Source organism: Rattus norvegicus, chromosome X (genome assembly GCF_021556685.1).
Source record: "Rattus norvegicus strain SHRSP/BbbUtx chromosome X, alternate assembly SHRSP_T2T, whole genome shotgun sequence".
Lineage (NCBI taxonomy): Eukaryota > Metazoa > Chordata > Mammalia > Rodentia > Muridae > Rattus > Rattus norvegicus.
In genome coordinates, this window is record NC_141554.1 from 36,518,236 (window position 1) to 36,537,749 (window position 19,514).

The 19,514-nt window shown below is 36.6% G+C and overlaps 1 protein-coding gene across 2 annotated transcripts in view; it reads left to right on the top strand.

Moving 5' to 3' along the window:
• Positions 1 to 19,514, top strand: part of Glra2 (glycine receptor, alpha 2) — a 221,083-nt gene that overhangs the window by 42,243 nt on the left and 159,326 nt on the right. Inside the window, 2 exon segments of one of the 2 annotated variants that reach the window (NM_012568.5) lie at positions 1,434 to 1,501; positions 8,315 to 8,538. In NM_012568.5, the coding sequence (NP_036700.1) occupies positions 1,434 to 1,501; positions 8,315 to 8,538 (292 nt within the window). 2 annotated transcript variants of the gene reach the window in all.

A 19,514-nucleotide genomic window follows, 5' to 3' on the forward strand; every position in this document is an offset into this window, starting at 1 on the left:
TGTCAGTTTACAACGAAAGAGAAAATATTCCTAATATGCCACAACCTTCTGAAAGTTTCTAAGCCAATTGGGTAGACTAGAGAAATAGATAATATGTAATACGTTGACAACAAAGATGTAAAGTTTCAAGCTTCTTCTGTAAAAGTGTAAAGTGAGTTCAATGAGCATTTTGAAATGGCTTTACTCTTTTTTTTAAAACATTCCTTCCCCTTATCATTTACTATTTATTTTGGTTTTAAAATTTTGTAAAATTTATCCGATAAGCTAATCTAAATTGCTGTATTTCTTTGTGGAGAGAAGAAACAAGTAAACATACAAATTCTCATGGGTTGCCTCTATGTTGTCTAGTTTATTTCTCACCAGCAGAAAATAGATTTGTGATAGAACCGTATATTCAGTAAAGAGAAAGACTTTTTCCTAGCAGCTTTTGAGGGAGGCCTCATGCCAAATTCCTTCTTTCAAAGCTTACTGGCTGGTTGGGTACATAGCCAAACAGGGTGTTACTTGTACTCAACTAAGGAGAATTTGTCACATAAAGGGGAATGCATTTCTTTTGAGGAAAACAAAGAGCTGGTAGATGGACTGCAATGGGGTTTTCCTATCTCAGAAATCATTGGGGGAAAATGTCCATGGAGACACTAAACACATTCCCCAGAATAAACAAAACAAAACAAAACAAAAAGAAAACATTAATCATGGAATCATCAGATAATGACTTACCTGTTGACAAAAGGCAAGAAGACTAGTGTCAGTCTAATCCTGCATGTCTGGAGAGATGAGGAAATTCTTATTTTGATCAAATTACACTAAAAATGTGACACCTTGTTTTACACATAATTTACTCTGGCAACAGTATAGATATTAAGTGACATTTCTGCCAGTGTATATATCTGAATATGAGTGGGTTTCATGTGTTTTATATTTTCGTACATAGTTTGTGTGTGTGTGTTTATCCAAGCATCATAGTATTTATATTAGCAACAGAGTAAATTCAGAGGCATTATAAGTATCAAAGTACCACAGTTATTTTAAGAGAGATGATCCAGATCCATCTGGAACCTCAAATTCAGCCCTATGTTGACCCAATGATGCAGGTTTGTTCATTACCATTGGTAATGCCTAAACTATTGATGATCTAAGGATTAAAGAAAAGCAGTCAACCAAATGGCCAGTCGCAAAAAATTATGCTGATAAATTCTGCTAAATGATCTTAACTTATATTTTCCAAACTCAAAACTCTTTGGAGGTAAGTTACCATTGCTTAAATTGCCATTATTCAAAATACCAGTGGGAAGATAGCATGCACTTCTGGGCAACTTTTTCTTTGCAGTCTCATCATCATTTCCATTTCGTTTACACCTCTAAGCACAGATGTTGATGGAGCTGTAATGTTGCTTCAATATCTATTGCAATATTTTTATTGCATTCTGCAGGTCCTCCAGTAAACGTTACTTGCAATATTTTTATCAACAGTTTTGGATCGGTCACAGAAACCACCATGGTAAGTGCTACAGTGCCACTGGCAAGAGAAAAACGTGACTCAATTATGTCATGAACACAACCTGTCAAATTTTCTATTGTTCAAATTGCAGGGCCTCCTGTAAATGTTACCTGCAACATATTTATCAACAGCTTTGGGTCAATAGCAGAAACTACAATGGTGAGTGGGACTGAGCATTGAAGCCATCGTGTGAAGGAATGGGATATATGGGATCACAGCACTATTGCATATTTATGTGACATTTACTGAGTGCCAATCTCTAAACTCACCGCCCTCTAAAAACAGACATTTCCACATCTTCATTTAAAAAAATCATTTGTTAAGGAGCTACAACTTAAAATCCAATGTTCTTTCACCTGTTATCCCAAAGCAATTTTGTAAACATTTAATTTTTGTTAGGTTTGGCAGAATGAGCAGCAATAAATATGGCATGCATTTAGGAGTATTAAAATATGTACATCTCAAATGTTTTGTAAGTATTCATTTTTAAAGACTGACATGTGATTGACATTGTCAGTGTTTTACTTATTATAAAAGCTGGGACAACATCAAGCCTGTCTATTGCATATTTATGATATCACAAATGGGAGAGATTCAGAAGAGCACAAATGTTCATATGTGCACACATAATTTTTTGGCAATAGAATGTAATATCAAGTTCACAGAAATTACAAAAAAAATATTAACAGATTTATAAAACATAAACATAATAAAAGATATGTAGTGTAAAATCTTCCATGTATTTGAAGTAGATTCAAGCAGTGTACAATGTGTTAAGATGGCTTATCAATAAAATGGCTGTGTTGCCAATGACCCAAATCATTAGCTAAAGCCCAAATGGCACTAGATTACAGCATGGGGATTACATCTAGGCTGAAATACTTCCTTGGAATCTGCATGGTTTATTTAAAGTTCTTAAGTTTCTTGCTCTTAATTTACATAGTTATTAAATCATATAGGCACATTACTGGATGATACCAAAATGAAATTGTAGTTGAATTTGACCAAGTATTTATAGTAACAGAATCCTAAAAAGACTCAAGAAGTGAAAAATGAACATATGATGTCATTGAGAAATAGTTTCTTAATGGACTTTCTCTTCTAGTTTTCTAAGATCATGTTTAATGAACTACTATACTTTGTGATTTTTTTTTAGTAAAAATGATGAATTTACCTTTATTAGTCAGCTTTATTGGAAAGCAAAAAATGTAATGTATATCTATTAACCATTGTGACATCACTGCGTCTGAAGCAGCATCATCCAGAAGTAAGATTTTTGGCATGATGGGTAGTATATTAAGAATTTTACCTAAATAAGCTAGTTTTGATAGAGTTATAAGAAACACAAAACATGAACAGAAAAGCACAGCTCTAGGCTTGACACGCAGTTTCTGTCTCTTCTTTTGCTACTTTTAAAAGAGGGACAGTGTTTCCAGTAGCCCACTGTCACCAGCTTTACACAATGGCATTCAATGACTGTATTTGCACGACCTAATGCTGATTGCATTAATTAGACTCCTAAGTTGCCTTGATTAAATCTCCCCATTGCATTTTACTCTCAATCAAAATGTAAATATGTACCTTTTCCATGTTCATTAATACAAGAAGCTAAACATTTAAGGAGACAAAAATGGAAGCTATGGATACTTGATTTTCCTCAGTCTTTTAAGACTTACAGAGCTGTTTAATAGACGGGCTGCTTAGGTACTTCCTGGCCACTTCCTAAGTGTCCTTGTCATGTTTCCGATGGGGAAAAAGGGAAACTCTTGCTCAAAGGTAAAGCAGCAGCCTGTTTATCTACTGGGTAAGCTAAGTCAAATTGCATGTTTAGAAGAGTGTTACATAGTGTGCTTCTTTTATTTCACTTACTAGCTTTTGATATAGTGACAAGCTTCTTCCGATTTTGAAAAACACATAACATATTGTTTTCTTTTGGCTTTGGTGTAAAATTTTTTTAAAAAGCAATCATCATGTTTATGCTCAAGAAGAAATTCTCATGTCACCTAGGGTGGGAATTGGCAAATGCTTCCAATAAAGAGACAGACAGTAAATACATTAAACCTTGGGATCCAGATGGTTTCTCTCATGCCTACTCATGCCCTTTGGGCATGAAAACAGCCATACTAATAGTGATCAAATGGATGTGAGTGCACACCAATAAAACGTTACTTGCAAAAATAGACTGAGTTAAATGTGCCAACCATGAATCTAAGGCATTAGTAGTTAAATAGATGATATTTTGATAATAGTATGAAAAATACTGTAAAAATATCCTGGCTTTAAAACACAAATGATCAGTCAAAAAAATGTCCTGGCTTCCAAGAGGACTGAAGTTTTGCCTGGGTATCCACCTGATTCAACTTGTCTTAATTGGGTCAGGCTACAAAGTAGCACAAACTCGATGGTTTATAAACAGCAGAATTGATTTCTCCAGTCTTGGAGGCTGAAAGCCTAAGAATAAGGTGACAACAGCACATCGGTGTGTCGATGAAGGAACTATTAAGGTTTCTTTCTTTCTTTCTTTTTTTTTTTTTTTTTGTATCTTCCCATTCTCGAAAGTTCTCTTGCTATTCCCTCATAATAGAATACTATCTTGCTGGGAGTTAGAATTTTAAAACTGAGATTTAAGATGTTAGAAATATTTAGCCTAATACATGCTCACATGTTGTCATAGCCTAAGTTTATTTTTTTCAAAACTCTAGGATTCTACAATTGAGAAATTCGTTGATACTTCCCCAAAATTGGACTCACAAAATTTTCTCAAAAATTAAACAGAAACTCAACTAATTTTAGTTGTGATCAGAAACTTTAACTTGTATGCATATTAATAAATTAATGGAGGACATCAATTAGTGTTGTTTCCTGAGGATGAAAGTTTTGATTTATCTTCAATTTGTGGAACTATTTTCTTCCAAGAATGTTTCCAAAGTGAGTTTCTGATCATATTTATTGTCCTCTGTTTCTTTACACCTCATTTTCCTAGAGTGAATGAAGTAGCATTCTCGAAGGATTTATGTTGGTTGATTCTTTTTAAAGAAAAGGTGAGGGTTATCTGTGTCTGTCAACTTCCTTATGGCACTATAGGACCAGACCCCCTCCCATGGTCAATGAAATCATACTAATTTATTGTTAATGCTGCATGTTAACTAAGTATTCGTTTACTTACAGAATCAATACGAATGCTCCCTTCTTTGATACAAATATTGGAGATACTCACAGAACAGTATATTTTTGTTTCTTTAAGGAATAATTTTATGGATTATCATAATGCTGTGTTACATGAAAATACCTGTATTTATTCATTAAGAGGCACATGGATTTATTGCTCTTTGACCCTATACTGTGGTTGTTCAGCACATATCATTTTGTATAGTCTTAAAGACATAAGAGACTAGGAAGGGACATATACTGAGACAGGTTATATTCTGATTTAGAAATGTCATCATTTCCTGTTTTTCTTCCTCCCTTTTCTTTAGTTGATGATGACAATTGAATTTACAGGATAAGGAATATATTTACCACCCCTTCTTTCTCATGATTGAGGCAGAAATAGAAAATATTAGCAAGATAAGTAACAGCCAGGGGTATTTTATACCAGCTGCATGCTACTCTCTCAAAGACTGGGGCATTAGAAAATGGAGATGAGAAGCTTTCTTCCCATCTTCAAGTGGCTGCCAGAAGACATGGTAGTGGATTCTGTATGATTTGGACCTGTAGGTGCCTATATACTACCCATTCCCTAACAGTAGATTCTGAGTCTTGACACATTTAGCAGATGTGAGGGATGGCTAAATATACATAAATGCATTTTTTCATCTCCTGCAACACTAGAAGGGGTTACTTTGCCACTAATCTGAAATTGCCTCCTTGAGAAACTCAGAGAAGACTGAGGCTGACACAGATGTCCATTGGGAACGAGTATAGCCTAGCATTTTCCTTTAATTCAGTTGTTGAATGAGCACATCCCAAGAAGATGCTAACTGACAAGAGATAGCATATTGTTATGTTTCTTATTTCTAACATCTTAGAGAATAATCCTTATATTGCCATAAACTTGATATTCTGTTAAGCTTATATATAAGATTTACTTGCTCTCTAAATTAACAGTGAAATCCTTAAGTACACATTTATCATAAAGCATTCAACTACCGTGATAATTTAAAATGCAAATTCTCTCATTAAAACTAATACAGTTATGGGATTATGAAAATGTTTTTGGAGTATGGGCATGTTTAAAAAACAAATTGTGATATAAGCATTATGGAAAATCAAGAATCTATGTTGTCATATTTGATATATTTATAATTGATTGAAAATCATACACATACCAAGCCATAAGAGGTAATGATCTGGTTTGATAAGGTGGCCATCTTTATATACAAAGGCAGAGCTCCATATAGTAGTACAAAATAATTCAGCCTAAGAAAACAATGCCTACTATGGAGTAGGCCTTACTTCAAAAGAGATCAGTAAAGGAAACTGGAAAAATTCCAAATTTGACATAAGAGACTATGATGGAATGTAGGGACTCATATTGACAGTGTTAAGACCATAATAAAGATTATGCAGTTTGTATATGTATTTTATTTTTAAATGAAAAATATCCACATATATAATATAAATGTTTCTATTGTGTTACTCAATGCTCGGAGAGCCAATAATATAGAAACAAATTTTAGTACAAGGAAATATATCATTTAGTTGAAGTAGTATTTGTCCTTAGAGAGTGCAGGCAACGTAAAAGAAAAAAATAGTCTGCATTTAAACATGTTTCTCAGTATTTACTTTCCCTTTAATATTTTATTGAGTCTGGAAGCAGGAGAAAAGTCCAAGAAAGACTACAGAATTATACAACTGCTCTATTATGATCTATGCTATTATTAGATCATGAATGTATTTGTAAATAAACAGAAATGATACATTCATAAATTATATGTGCCAAATTATATCATATATTTTAGTGAACCTGAAGAATGACACAGGCACAGCTACAAAAATTTTTCTTTGTTTATCTAATTTCTCCGTGGATGTTCCTTTTTAAGTTATCTTTTAATACTTTAAAATTTTAAATACTTTCAAGGATTGTTATTTATTTTGGAATAGTGTATTTCATCAAAAATAAAATCATTGATCAATACCAATGATTACATATCCAAAAGAATATCTACTTATAATTAAAAGGGTTTCGTATATATTTTATCACATATGTAATCAGTGGATACAAATGTATTTTTTTTTACTGGTGTTTACGAATAGTGAGATTTTTATTTTAAATGAACTTTACACACTTATGGGTCGAAGTGAGATATAATTTTCTTGCTTCTCTTGTAAAGATTCAAATATTACAAAGAAATACTTCACTATTTTCTTGATTTAAAATTCAAAGTAGAAGACCAAGAAACACTAGGGAACAGTCATGGGGATTTTGTATGAAAACTATGTTGCAATATTTTTCTTAAAAGTCATCATTTTAACATAGCATGTCACCAATTTAATATCTCTTAGGTGGGTCAGTAGACAAGTTTAAATTATCTCCGGAGTACAGGAGGATATAGGGTTACTGTATTTATAATTTTGTTGTCCAGTGATTTCTAACTGGCTTCTCATGACCTTTTGTACCCTAAAATACTTCCTAGTGAAGGATCTGCTGTTCTCTGAAGATTCTGATATTTAACCCTTTCATTTTTATTCCTAGCTGTACCCACTTCCGGGAATTATCTAGATTTGGTAGTGGAGGAGAACTTCTCTCCTATTTGCACTTGATACAACCATATGTACTCTCCCTGCCCACAAAGATTTCTTTTTAAAAAAATGGTTATTTTGTTTATTTACATTTCAAATGTTATCCTCCTTTCTGGTCCCCCCACCTGAAAACTCCCCTCTTCATCCCCCTCCCCTGCCTCCATGAGGGTGCTCCCCATCCACCCCACTCCCCTTTCTGTTACAAATGTATTCTCATTCTAGGAAACTAGAGGATAAGGGGCACCATAAAATGCTTTCATGAACCTAAAATCCTTTGAATTCAAGCCCCCCAGGAGAGAAGTTACAGTTGTAAGCTGATTCATTAGCACAGAAGGAAATACCTGGATCAAATGAGAAAGGCAAAGCTTTACCTGAGGCTCCCACAAGGGTGAAAACCTTTGTCCGAAAGTTTTCATATGGGAAAACCATGAACAATCCCTGTTTGAATGAAGCATCAAGCTGTCTACTGTAGACAGAGCATATTGAGCAAATTCAGTGAAATATGTAGGAGCTTGAAACTAACTAGTTGTGAAGGAGTTGTTTTGTCAACATGAAGTATCTTAATGTTTTTAAGATTTTGAGAATATTGGTCTATCATAATATGGTCTTACAAGATGTTCACTCCCAAATTGTAGAGCGAGTTTTCTTCTGTATAGAGCATATAAGCAAAATGAGTTCAGAAATCACACCATTTCTGATTTAGGAATGAACCAGGTTTATTTGGTAGTGTGCCATGACACGCCGACTTCTGTACTCATCATTGGCTTTTTCTACAGAAAGATCATTTGATTGAATATAACTGCAACCAAGAATTAATAATTTAAGCATATAAAAGGCAAGAAAGTCAACCTGTTTTAATTGGTATTCTGACTTGGTTGAATTGTTTTTCTTCATCCTCTCCACCCCAAATCCTATTAGAGCTCAGAGTTTTATTTTGATCAGACTGTACACAGAATTGCTTGACCAGACAAAAAGACTATATCAAAACAGAAAGAAGGTGAGAAGAAAATGAAATGGATTTCTTAAACCAGGGTGGGCAATAAGTGCCTTTTGTCGATAACATTTCTATAGGACTACCGAGTGAACATTTTTCTGAGACAGCAGTGGAACGATTCACGGCTGGCATACAGTGAGTACCCAGATGATTCCCTGGATTTGGATCCATCGATGCTGGATTCGATTTGGAAACCAGATTTGTTCTTTGCCAATGAGAAAGGAGCCAATTTCCATGATGTCACCACTGATAACAAGTTGCTGCGGATTTCCAAAAATGGCAAAGTGCTCTACAGTATTAGGTAAGCTGTTGTTGGTTTTATCACTTCATTTCTCAAGGCTTAGAGATGCCTGATTCATCAGGACAGGATGCTATGTATATATGACTTTGTGGTTTCTTCTATTATCTGAATTTTAAATATATGAATTTCAGAATGTTTCATGGTCTTATAAGTGTGATTTGTCACAACAAAAATGTATCCAGTTTGTTTATGGTATTATATAAACACCTAAGCAAATTTATTAAATAAATTATAGATTCTTCAATCTAATTACCTTGTACCATAGTATGTGATTTCTCATTTCGGTTATTTTTTTTCATTCATCTATTTATTTATTGACTTTACATCCTAATTGAAGCTTCTACTTTCTCTCTTTCCAGACTCTCCCTGTCCTTCCCATCCCACCATATCCCACTTCCTTTCTCCTCAGAATGGGGGAAGCCTTCCATAGATATTAACTGGCCTTGGCATAAAAGTTGGAGTAAGATTAGGCTCATCTTCTATTGAGGCTAGACAAGACAGCCCAATGAAAGGGAAAGGATCCAAAGGCAGGCAACAGTCATAGACAATCCCTGCACCAGTTTTTATGGAACCCACATGAAAAGTAAATTACACATCTGTGACATGTGTATGGGTCTTAGGTTCATCCCATGCATGCTCTTTGGTTCATGGTTCAGTCTCTGTGAGATCCTATGGGCTCGGGTTAGTCGATTCTGTAAATGTTCTTGACCCCTCTGGCTCCTTATTCCTTCCTACCCTCTTCCATAAAATTTCCCTAGCTCTGCCTAATGTTTGGCTATAGGTCTCTACATCTGTTTCCATTAGCTGCTAGGTGAAGTCTCTCAGAGAACAGGTTCCTGTTTGCAAGTATAGCAGAGTATCATTAATACGCTCAGGGGTTGGCTATCTCTCATGGCGTGGGTCTCAGTTTGGGCCAGTCATTGGTTGGCCATTTCCTCCATTTCTGTGCCATCTTTTTGTCTGCACATCTTGTTGGCAGGACAAATTTTGGATCAAAGTTTTGTTGAGGGGATTGGTGTCTCCATCCATCCATTGGAAGTATTGCCTAGTTACATTAGATGGCCATTTCAGGTTCCATATGCTGTGTTGCTAGGACTCTTATCTAGAGTCACTCTTGAAGATTCCTGGAAGTTTATCTTGTCCTAGGCTTCTAGCTCATACCAGAAATGCATCCCCTCTGGTTTCACTTCCCTGTCCTTGTTCTCAATCCCTCCATACCCCCCACTCTTCTCTTCTATTCCTATCCCACAATCTTCTCCTTACCCAAACCCCTCTCTGCATCCACCCCCAATATCTAATCTATTTCACCTTCTCGGTGAGACTTAAGTGTTGCCTCACCCCTTAGTCCCTCAATATTACTTAGCTTCTTTTGGTCTGTGGTTTGTACTTCTGATGGTTATCTTATACTTTATGGCTAATTTCCACTTCAAAGCAAGGACATATAATGTGCCTTCCTAGGTCTGGGTTCCTTCACTCAAGATGGTATTTTCGTGTCCCATCCATTTGCCTGCAAATTTCATGATGTCCTTGATTTTAGTAGCTGAGTACGATTCCATTGTGTAAATATACCACATATTGGGGAACATGTAGGTTGCTTCAAATTTCTGGCTATTACTTATAGATATGCTATGAACACTATTGAGTAAATGTCCCTGTGCTATAGTGGGACATCTTCTGGGTATGTGCCCAGGATTGGTATAGATGAGTCTTGAGATAGAATTACTCACAAGTTTCTGAGAAGCCACAAAATAGATTTCCAGAGTGGTTGTACAAGTTTTCACTCACAACAGCAATGGAGTTCTCTCTTTCTCCACATCCTTGCCAACATGTGCTGTCACTTGAGTTTTTGATCTTAGCCACTCTGATAGGCGTAAGATGGAATCTCATAATCATTTGATTTGCAATTCCCTGATGATTAAGGATGTTGAAGATTCCTTTAAGTGTTTCTCAGCCATTAGAGATTCCTCTGTCAATAATTCTGTCTAGCTTTGTTCCCCATTTTTAAATTGGGTTATTTGTGGTTTTGGTGTCTAATTTCTTGAGTGTTTTATATATTTTGGATATTACCCCTCTGTTGAATATAAAGTTGGTGAAGATCTTTTCCCATTCTGTGGGCCGCTGTTTTGTCCTTTCTAAATTTCTTTTTAAATATAATTTATTTATTTTTATTCACATTACATCCTAATTGCACACTCCCTTCTCCCAGTCCTACTCTTACAAATACTACCATTACCTCTTCCCCTTCGTCTCAAAGAAGGAGAAGTCCCCCTTGAGCATTACCCCACCTTGGGACATCTAGTCCCAGCCAGACTAAGCAAGTCCACTCCCATTGAGGCCAAATCAGGAACTGGAGGTAGGGGAAGGGGAGTCATTGTTAGGCAACAGACTCAGAAACAGCCCCTACTCCAATTCGTAGGGGACTCACAGGAAGATCAAGCTATAAATGGGAGGGGGACTAGGTCCAGCCTCGACATGCTCTTTGGTTGGTGGTTCAGTCTCTGAGCCCCCATAGTCTCAGATTTGCTGACTCTGTGGTCTTCTTGTCTGGTCCTTGACCCCACTGGCTTGCTCAATCCTGTTCCCCACTCTTCCACAAGTCTCCCCATCCTTCACCTGATATTTTGCCTTGGGTCTTGGCATATGTCTCCATCCACTGCTGGATGAAGCATCTTGGAAGACAGTTATGCAAGGTTCCTGTCTCATTGTTAATAGTTTCAGGAGTTGGCTCTCTCACAGGATGGGTCTCAAGTTGGGGCAGTCATTGGTTGGCTCTTATTTCAGTCTCAGCTCCATTTTTATCCCTTGTAGACAGAACAAATTTCAGGTTGAAGGTTGTATGGGAGGGTTAATGCCCCTCTCATTCCACTGGAAGCCCTGCCTGGCTACAAGAGGTGGCCATTTCAGTTTCTATATCTCCTGCTGGTAGGAATCTCAGGTAGGGTTACCCCCATAGACTCTAGGTAGCGTCCCCCAAACCATGTCTCCAGCTGGTCCCAGAGATGCTCCCCCATCAATTCTCATTCTCACTCCCAGCTCTATCCCACCCCTCCACCAACACCTGATCACCATTTCCATACCCCTCCTTACCCTGTTTCCCACCCAATTCCCTCTCTCTATCTACCCCTGATGACTATATTGTTTCCCCTTCTGAGTGTGATTCACATGGCCTCCATTGGGCCCTCATTATTACATAGCTTCGTTGGGTCTGTGGATTGTAGCATGGATGTCTTACATTTTATGGTTAATGTCCAACCATAAGTGAGTACTTACCAGATGTGTATTGTTGGTCTAGGTTAGCTCACTCATGATTATTATTCTCAAGTTCCATCCATTTGCCTTCAAATTTCCTGTTGTCTTTGTTTCTTTTGTCTGGGTTTTTTTAATTTAATAGATGATTTTTGAAAATAATTTATTTACAATCCAGCTGCTGCCCCCACTTCTGGCCCCCCACAGCTCCTCATTCTTTTCTTCTTCCCTCATTTCTAAAAGAATGCTCCCCTCCACCAGACCTCCCCAGTCCCTGGAGCCTCAACTCTCTGGAGGATTAGGCACATCTCCCACTGATCCCAGACCAGGCAGTCCTCTGGTATATATGTGTCATGGGGCCTCAGATCAGCTTGTGCATACTGTCTGGTTGGTAACTCAGTGTCTGGGAGCCCCCAGAGGACCTGGTTAGTGGAGACTGCTGGTCTTCCTATGGGGTTGCCCTCTTCTTCAGCTTCTTCCATCCTTCCCCTAATTCAACCATAGGGGTCCACCTGACTTCAGTCCAATGGTTGGGTGTAAGTATCTGCTTCTGTCTCAGTCATCTGCTGGTTGGGCCTCTCAGAGGACAGCCATGCTAGGCTCCTGTCTGTAAGTACATCATAACATCAGTAATACTGTTAGACCTTGGAGTCTCCCTGTGGGGTGGATCCCCATTTGGATTGGTCACTGGATCACCTTTCCTTCAGGTTCTTCTCCATTTTTGTCAGTGCAGTTCATCTAGACAGGAATACTTCTGGGTCTAGAAAGTAACAGAAACCTGGGAAGTGAGAGACTCTCAGGACTCAATTGGAATGACCCTATATGAATTGCCCAACAGTGAGGAGAGTCCACCTCCAGTAGATAGACAGAGTCTGAAGAGAAGGGATGGTGTTACTAACCCACAGTCTTTGTTTTTAATAGTTGAATAGTATCCAATTGTATACATGTAGCATATTTTCTTTATCCACTCTTCAGCTGAGGAACATCTGGGCTATTTGTGGCTATTACAAATAAAGCCACTATAAACATAGTTGAGCTTATTGTATAGTGGAAGATCTTTTGGGTATGTGCCCAGAAGTGGTATAGTTGGGTCTTGAAGTAAATTTATTCACACTTTTCTGAGAAACTGCCAAATTGATTTCCAGGATGGTTGTACAAGTTTCCACCCCAGCAGCACTAGAGGACTATTCTGTTTGCTTCACACCCTCACCAGAATGAGCTGTTGCTTGATTTTTTTGATCTTAGCCATTTTGGTAAGAATGGCGTATGGTGGAATTTCAGAGTAGATTTGATTTGCATTTCCTGGATGACTAAGAATGTTGAATATTTCTCTAAGTGCTTCTCAACCACTCAAGATTTGTCTGTCGAGTATTCGATTTTTCTCTGCACCCATTTTTTAAATTTGGTTATTTGGATTTTGGTTTTAACTTCCTGATTTCCTTATAAATCTTTTATATCTACCTGATGTCAAAAGTAGAGTCGATGAAGATGTTTTACCATTTTGTAGGCTGTCAATTTGTCCTACCGATGGTGCCTGTAGCTCTGAAAAAAATGTTTCAGTTTCATGAGGTCCCATTCATTAATTGTTGATCTCAGTGCCTGAGGTGTTGATTTTCTGTTCAGGAAGTTGTTTTCTACATTAATAAGTTCTCTGTTTAATATTGAGGTTTTTGATCCACTTGGATTTGAGTTGTGTGCAGTTTTTTCAAATTCTATTTGAATTCTTCTACATGCTAACATCCAATTAGACCAACACCATTTGTAGAAAGATGCTTTCTCATTTCATTTTATAGTTTTGGCTTTTTTGTTATAAGTAGCCATAGGTATGTGAGTTTATATCTAGGTCTTCAATTAGCATTGATCAACCTGTCTGTTTTTGTGTCAATACCATGCAGTTTTTTTAATTACTATTGCTCTGTGGTACACTTTGAAATTGAGGATGTGATACCTCCAGAAGTTCTTTTATTGTACAGGATTGTTTTAGCTTTCCTGTTTTTTTATTTGTTTGTTTGTTTTCCATATGATGCTGAATATTGTTCATTCATGTGTATAATATGTTGCAATTTTGATGGGAATTGCATTGAATCTGTAGATTGCTTTTGGTAATGTGGCCATTTTCACTGTGTTAATCCTACCTCTCCAGGAACAATGGAAATCTTTCCATCTTCTGATATCTTCTGCAGACTTTCTTTCTTCAGAGACCTGAAGTTCTTGTCATATAGGTCTTTTACTTGCTTTGTTAGAGTTTCACCAAAATATTTTGTATTACTTTTGGCTATTATAAAGCATGCTTTTTCCCTAGATTCTTTCTTGCCCTGATTATGATTTGTATAAAGGAGCACTACTGATTTTTATGAGTTAATTTTGTCCATGTTGCTGAAGGTGTATATCAGGCATATTCTCTTTCTTTGTTGAGTCTTTGTGTGGTTTAGGTATCAGGGTACCTGTGTTCTCATAAAGTGAGTTTGACAAACTTCCTTCTGTTTCTGTTTGGTGGAATAGTTTGAAGAATATTGGTATTAGCTCTTCTTTAAAAATCCTGTAGAATGCTGCACTAAAAACATGTGGCTCTGGGCTTTTTTCCGTTCAGAGACTTTTAATGACTGCTTCTATTTCCTTAAGTGTTATAGGAATATTTAAATAGATTAACAGATCTTGATTGAATTTTTGTAAGTGGAATCTATGTTGAAAACCATCCATTTAGTTTAGCTTTTTCAATTTTGTGGTATACAGACTTCTGTAGTAGGTTCTGGTGATTTTGTGAATTTCCTCACAATTTCTGTTGCTATGTTCTCCTTTTAATTTCTGATTTTGATAATTTGGATACTATTTCTCTTCCTTTCAGTTAGTTCAGTTAAGAATTTGTCTATGTGATTGATTTTTTTCAAAGAACAAGCTATTGGTTTCATTGATCCTTTGTATTGTTCTCTTTATTTCTAATTTATTTATTTCAGTCTTGACTTTGGTTATTTCTTGCTATCTACTCCTCAGTTTGATTCTTTTTGTTCTAGAGTTTTCAAGTATGGTTTTAAAGTGCTAGTGTGAGACCTGTCCAATTTCTTAGCATTTATTGCTGTGGACATTCCTCTTTCATTGTTTCCCATAATGCCTTCATTTCCATGGAATTTCAGGAAATCTTTAATTTCTTTCTTTATTCCCTCCTTGACCCAATGGTTATTGAGTAGAGAGTTATTTAGTTTTCATGAGTTTAAATGCTTTCGGTTGTTTCCGTTGTTGTTGAAGTCCAGCTTTAATCCATGGTGATCTGATAAGGTGCAAGCAGTTACTTCAATCTTTTTTTATTTGTTAAAGCTTGCTTTGTGATAGATTATATGACCAATTCCGTATGTAGCAGAACATGACCCTGAACTTCTCAGCCTCTTGTTGTCCTCATAGACATGATCTATCAATCTCAGTGTGTGTATGTGTTTGTGTGTGTATAGGGGCAGGGAGAGATTGAATCTAACTCTTCCTCCAAGGTAAGCAAACACATTTTCAACAGAGCTACATCCCTAGTCTCTCATTTTAAAAATTACATTGAAATATTTCCTTCAGAATCCTTATCTCCCTAGGCTCAGAAAATTTTCCTGTTATTTTTAACACTAATAACCATCTCTCTGGGGCCCTGCAAGTTTCTGTTTGCCCTGTATTTCCATTACAGCCATACATGAGTTAATCATAAGAACATGGGTCTTTTTGAATCATAAAGATTTAGAGTCAAACTCAATCTTTGGCACTTACCAAGGTCTAGGATCTACAAAATGTAATTTCTTCCATTATAAAGCATAGATATCAATCTGTGAATATTTTTGTGAAAATCAAAAGTGTAGATGTCAGAAAATATTTTCTTTAAAGGGCCAGATTGCAGTCATTTCAGTTGTGCAGGATCTGATGCCTCTATAACACGTACCAATGTGTATCACGTAGTTGGAAATCAAGTAGAGAAAAAATTACAAATAAAAAAATCCAGTAGTCCAGGGAAATCCTGGTACACTAGACCAAATTAATTGGTTATGGTTTTACCAGGTCTTGAAGAGCCAGTATAAATCTATTTGTCATGGGATTCATGTTTGGTAAATAAATCCTTAATTAAAATGAGTGATCTTATATAGTAAGCTATCAGCAACCATATTTTTCCTCTTCTGAAGTATAATGTACAGGAGAGACTTAGTACACGGAATATTGGCATTTCAAAGGTCCTTTATAAGTAACCCACTACTCCCTTATTTTATTATCATCTCCCAAAGTGGGCAGTTACTATTCTTGTATATACTTTTCCCAAGTGAGTAGACTCACCACCATTTAAAAAGTTGTTATATAATTTGATTTTTTACTGTTTATTTCATTCTTCTACCTAATATAAGACAACACTGGCTGGCTTTTATGGAATACAGGAGGCTGTTCATTTGGGAAATGTGGCAATACCATTGCTTCCCGAAACAATCAGACAAATTCCTTCATTGCCCACTTCATTGTTAAGAAAAGAATATTCTGCATGATAATCCATGCAGCTGTTGTAAAATGCAGTGTTGGGTATGACCGAAGTTGATGTGACCTGATAGAATGGGACATATGTAGAGCATGATGCTGGAAAGGAGAGTTATAAAAAGTAACAGTGTATCAGCTGCTTCAGCTAGTCCTTTGGGCTTTGGGTAGTATTTGTTCTAGTAAATACTGAGCATTGTATACTGCTGAAATAAAATAAAAAATATCAGGTTGCTGTCGTTGCTTTTTGTCTTGTGAAAGATTCTCTGCTCTGTGTCATTTGCGGATGTATGTTCCAGACAAAGATCCAGAGGCAATTGTGGTATATCTGGTTCTGAAATTTGACACGTTACTCATTGCTTAGATTCTGAGGAGTTTGTCCTTAGGCAGGCTGTGTGAATAGTCTCTGAAATCTGAGGGGAAAATTCTTGGTTAAGGAGAACTAGAGATGCCACATTCAAGAAACACAAGCCACGGGCAAATTTCAACTACAGAAATCTATTTTCCTAAAGGTGTTTTCAATGCCAGACAATACTTTGGCCATAGAAGATCCAGGCTGAGTCAGATGTAATCCTTACCCTAAAAAGGCTCAGTTTTAATGAGATACATGGACACATAACTAATTAAGAAATAATAAATAGGAAAAATGAAAAGTAGTTAGAACTTTACAAATTATGTTCTCAAAATGCTGTTAAAATTTGGAGGTCAGTACCTCCAGTTTTGTGGGGTATTAGACTCAATTATTAAGTGTCCAAGGAATTATTAGGGTTAATGTATTCCCAGTAAAGGACTTAATTCAAGTTTGAAGTGAAGCCAGCTATACTTGCTGTCTAAAAGTTGCTGTAAATTTTCCCGATGTCTCATTACAAAGAGATCTTACCGAAAACTAAATTTTATGATGCAAATACCAGAGGAAACCATTGGCCTCAATTCATATAAAGCAATAAAGTGCTCGTCCTTGGTTTCTGTGAAGAATAGTGAGAACAAACATAAAGGATACATAAAAGAAGAAATTGGTATGGAGAACGAGAGCTTGGGAAAGACACAAGCAAGGAACTACAAGTACTAAAGTTGAACTCATCCTGCACAGTTAAAGAATTACTGAAATATTTGGTGTGCTTCTAAAATATGGTGCTTTGTGGTGAGGTCTTATATTTGAACCAATAGCATATGCTAATAATATTTCATCTGGGAAAGATTCCATGCTTTTCTCAACTTTGTAGAACCAGTACATCGAATTGAATTCTCATGTAAGTCCAAGTCCAAAGCTTTGAAGGCAAAATAAAACAGAAAGAGAAGTATATATTCTGGTGTTTTCATTATAAATACGATCATAGTTCCCAATAATTTGTATATCAGCTTCCCAAATGGCATGAACCTAAATGAAGTAGTAGTTGTTAGAAGTCTACAAGCAGACTAGCACTTGGTAACACCTAATTCTAATGCTTGAGACACATAATAGAAAGTCAAACAGGTGTTTTTCAACGGGAAGCAAATGTCTTAGCAAATGTCTAACTAGTGATGATATAGCTTTTGTTGACAAAAATGTGTCTAAACCACTTTTGTAAAATTTTCAGATTCTTTCTTTAATAATGATTTCTGGTCTAGTTTTGGTTCTTTGCCTGTGATAAATGTCATGAAAAATGCAGCTGAGCTACTAAAAGGATTTATTTAGACTTCTCATTCCAAATTACAGTACATCATATGAAGTAGGTCAAGGTGGGAGATTCAGACAGCTACTAACATCACTTCCACAATCAAGAGCACAGAGAAATCAATGCACACGTTTACTTATTTACTTGTGTGTGCTGGTATTTCTCTACCCTTATATAATTCAGGATCCCCTCCACAAGGATTAAAGCTGCCCATACTAGTCTCTCCATATCAATTAAATTAAAGCAACCACATGCAGGCATGTCCACAGGCTAATCCAACATAGATAATCTATGATTAAGAATCTTCTCAGGCAGTTCTAGGCTATATCAAGTGGACTAAAAAGTTAGCCATCACAACTTTCCCAATATGTTTTATTACACCCCACATTTTCAAAGTATTTTTGCTGACTTGCCAAATTAATTATCCATGGTCAAAGTATGAAGAAGGGCATATATCTTGCTTTGTGCATTCTCTTTAGAGAGAGTCAGATTCTAAGTTGCTATTACTTAACAATGCACAAATCCATAGGAATTAGGTGTGCCTTTGTGTAACCTATACTACCATTCCAATTTTTGTTGAGTTTACTATTAAAATGGTAGCAAAGGTCAGGGCATCATAAGATGTGATGGGCCAAATAATTGAAAAAGGTAAAAGGTAAACATTTTAGTAGAAGATAAGTTTGCATCAAATGCCTGCTGTCTCATTATCCATAGTTGTTTTTTTTCTTTAAATTAGATCACTTCTGAGAGTCCCCATGACCTAGTTTCATTTCATTGCTGTGGTAAGAAACTATGACCTAAAATGACTTGCATAGGAAAGGGTTTGCTTGGCGCTTGGTTTTCATATCACAATCAATCAACGAGAGAATCGGGGCAGGAACTCTAGTTAAGAATCATGGAGGAGGGGTTGGGGATTTAGCTCAGTGGTAGAGTGCTTGCCTAGCAAGCAAAAGGCCCTGGGTTCGGTCCCCAGCTCCGAAAAAAAATCATGGAGGAATGCCACTTTCTGCCTGGTTCTCTGACTCTGACTCCCTCTGGAAAGGCTGAGAACTGAGTTATAGTTTGGTCCTTGAGGCTGAGTACCTCCACCATCAGAGTTATCCAGCAATGACTGTCTAATACCAGAGAGATATAGAAGTTGGGAGATTATATATATATATATATATATATATATATATATATATATATATATATATATATATATATTCATTCCTCCTTCCAGGGGAACTGGATGCCTTAGCAATCTCAATCTGGTGCCAAAGGCTTAGATGGTTCCTGAAGAGGCACAGGTCCTCTGTTTATGTTAGAAGCCCAGAAAAGCCTTTTCTAACATCAGTGAAGGATCAGCAGCAACAGCAGAGGGCAATTAACTCGGTGGCAAGAGGAAAGGCCACATGAACAAAGATTAAATAATCTTCATTCTGTTGTGTCCTTTTTATCTGGGATACTACCAGAAGTGGCCATCGACATGTCCAGTGTTATTCTTCCCATGTCAATTAACACGTTGAGTTAATACAATTCTTTGATTGATGCTCCATGCTCAAGTTATTTTAAAATTTGTGGCAAGTTGACAGTTAAAACCAACTGACA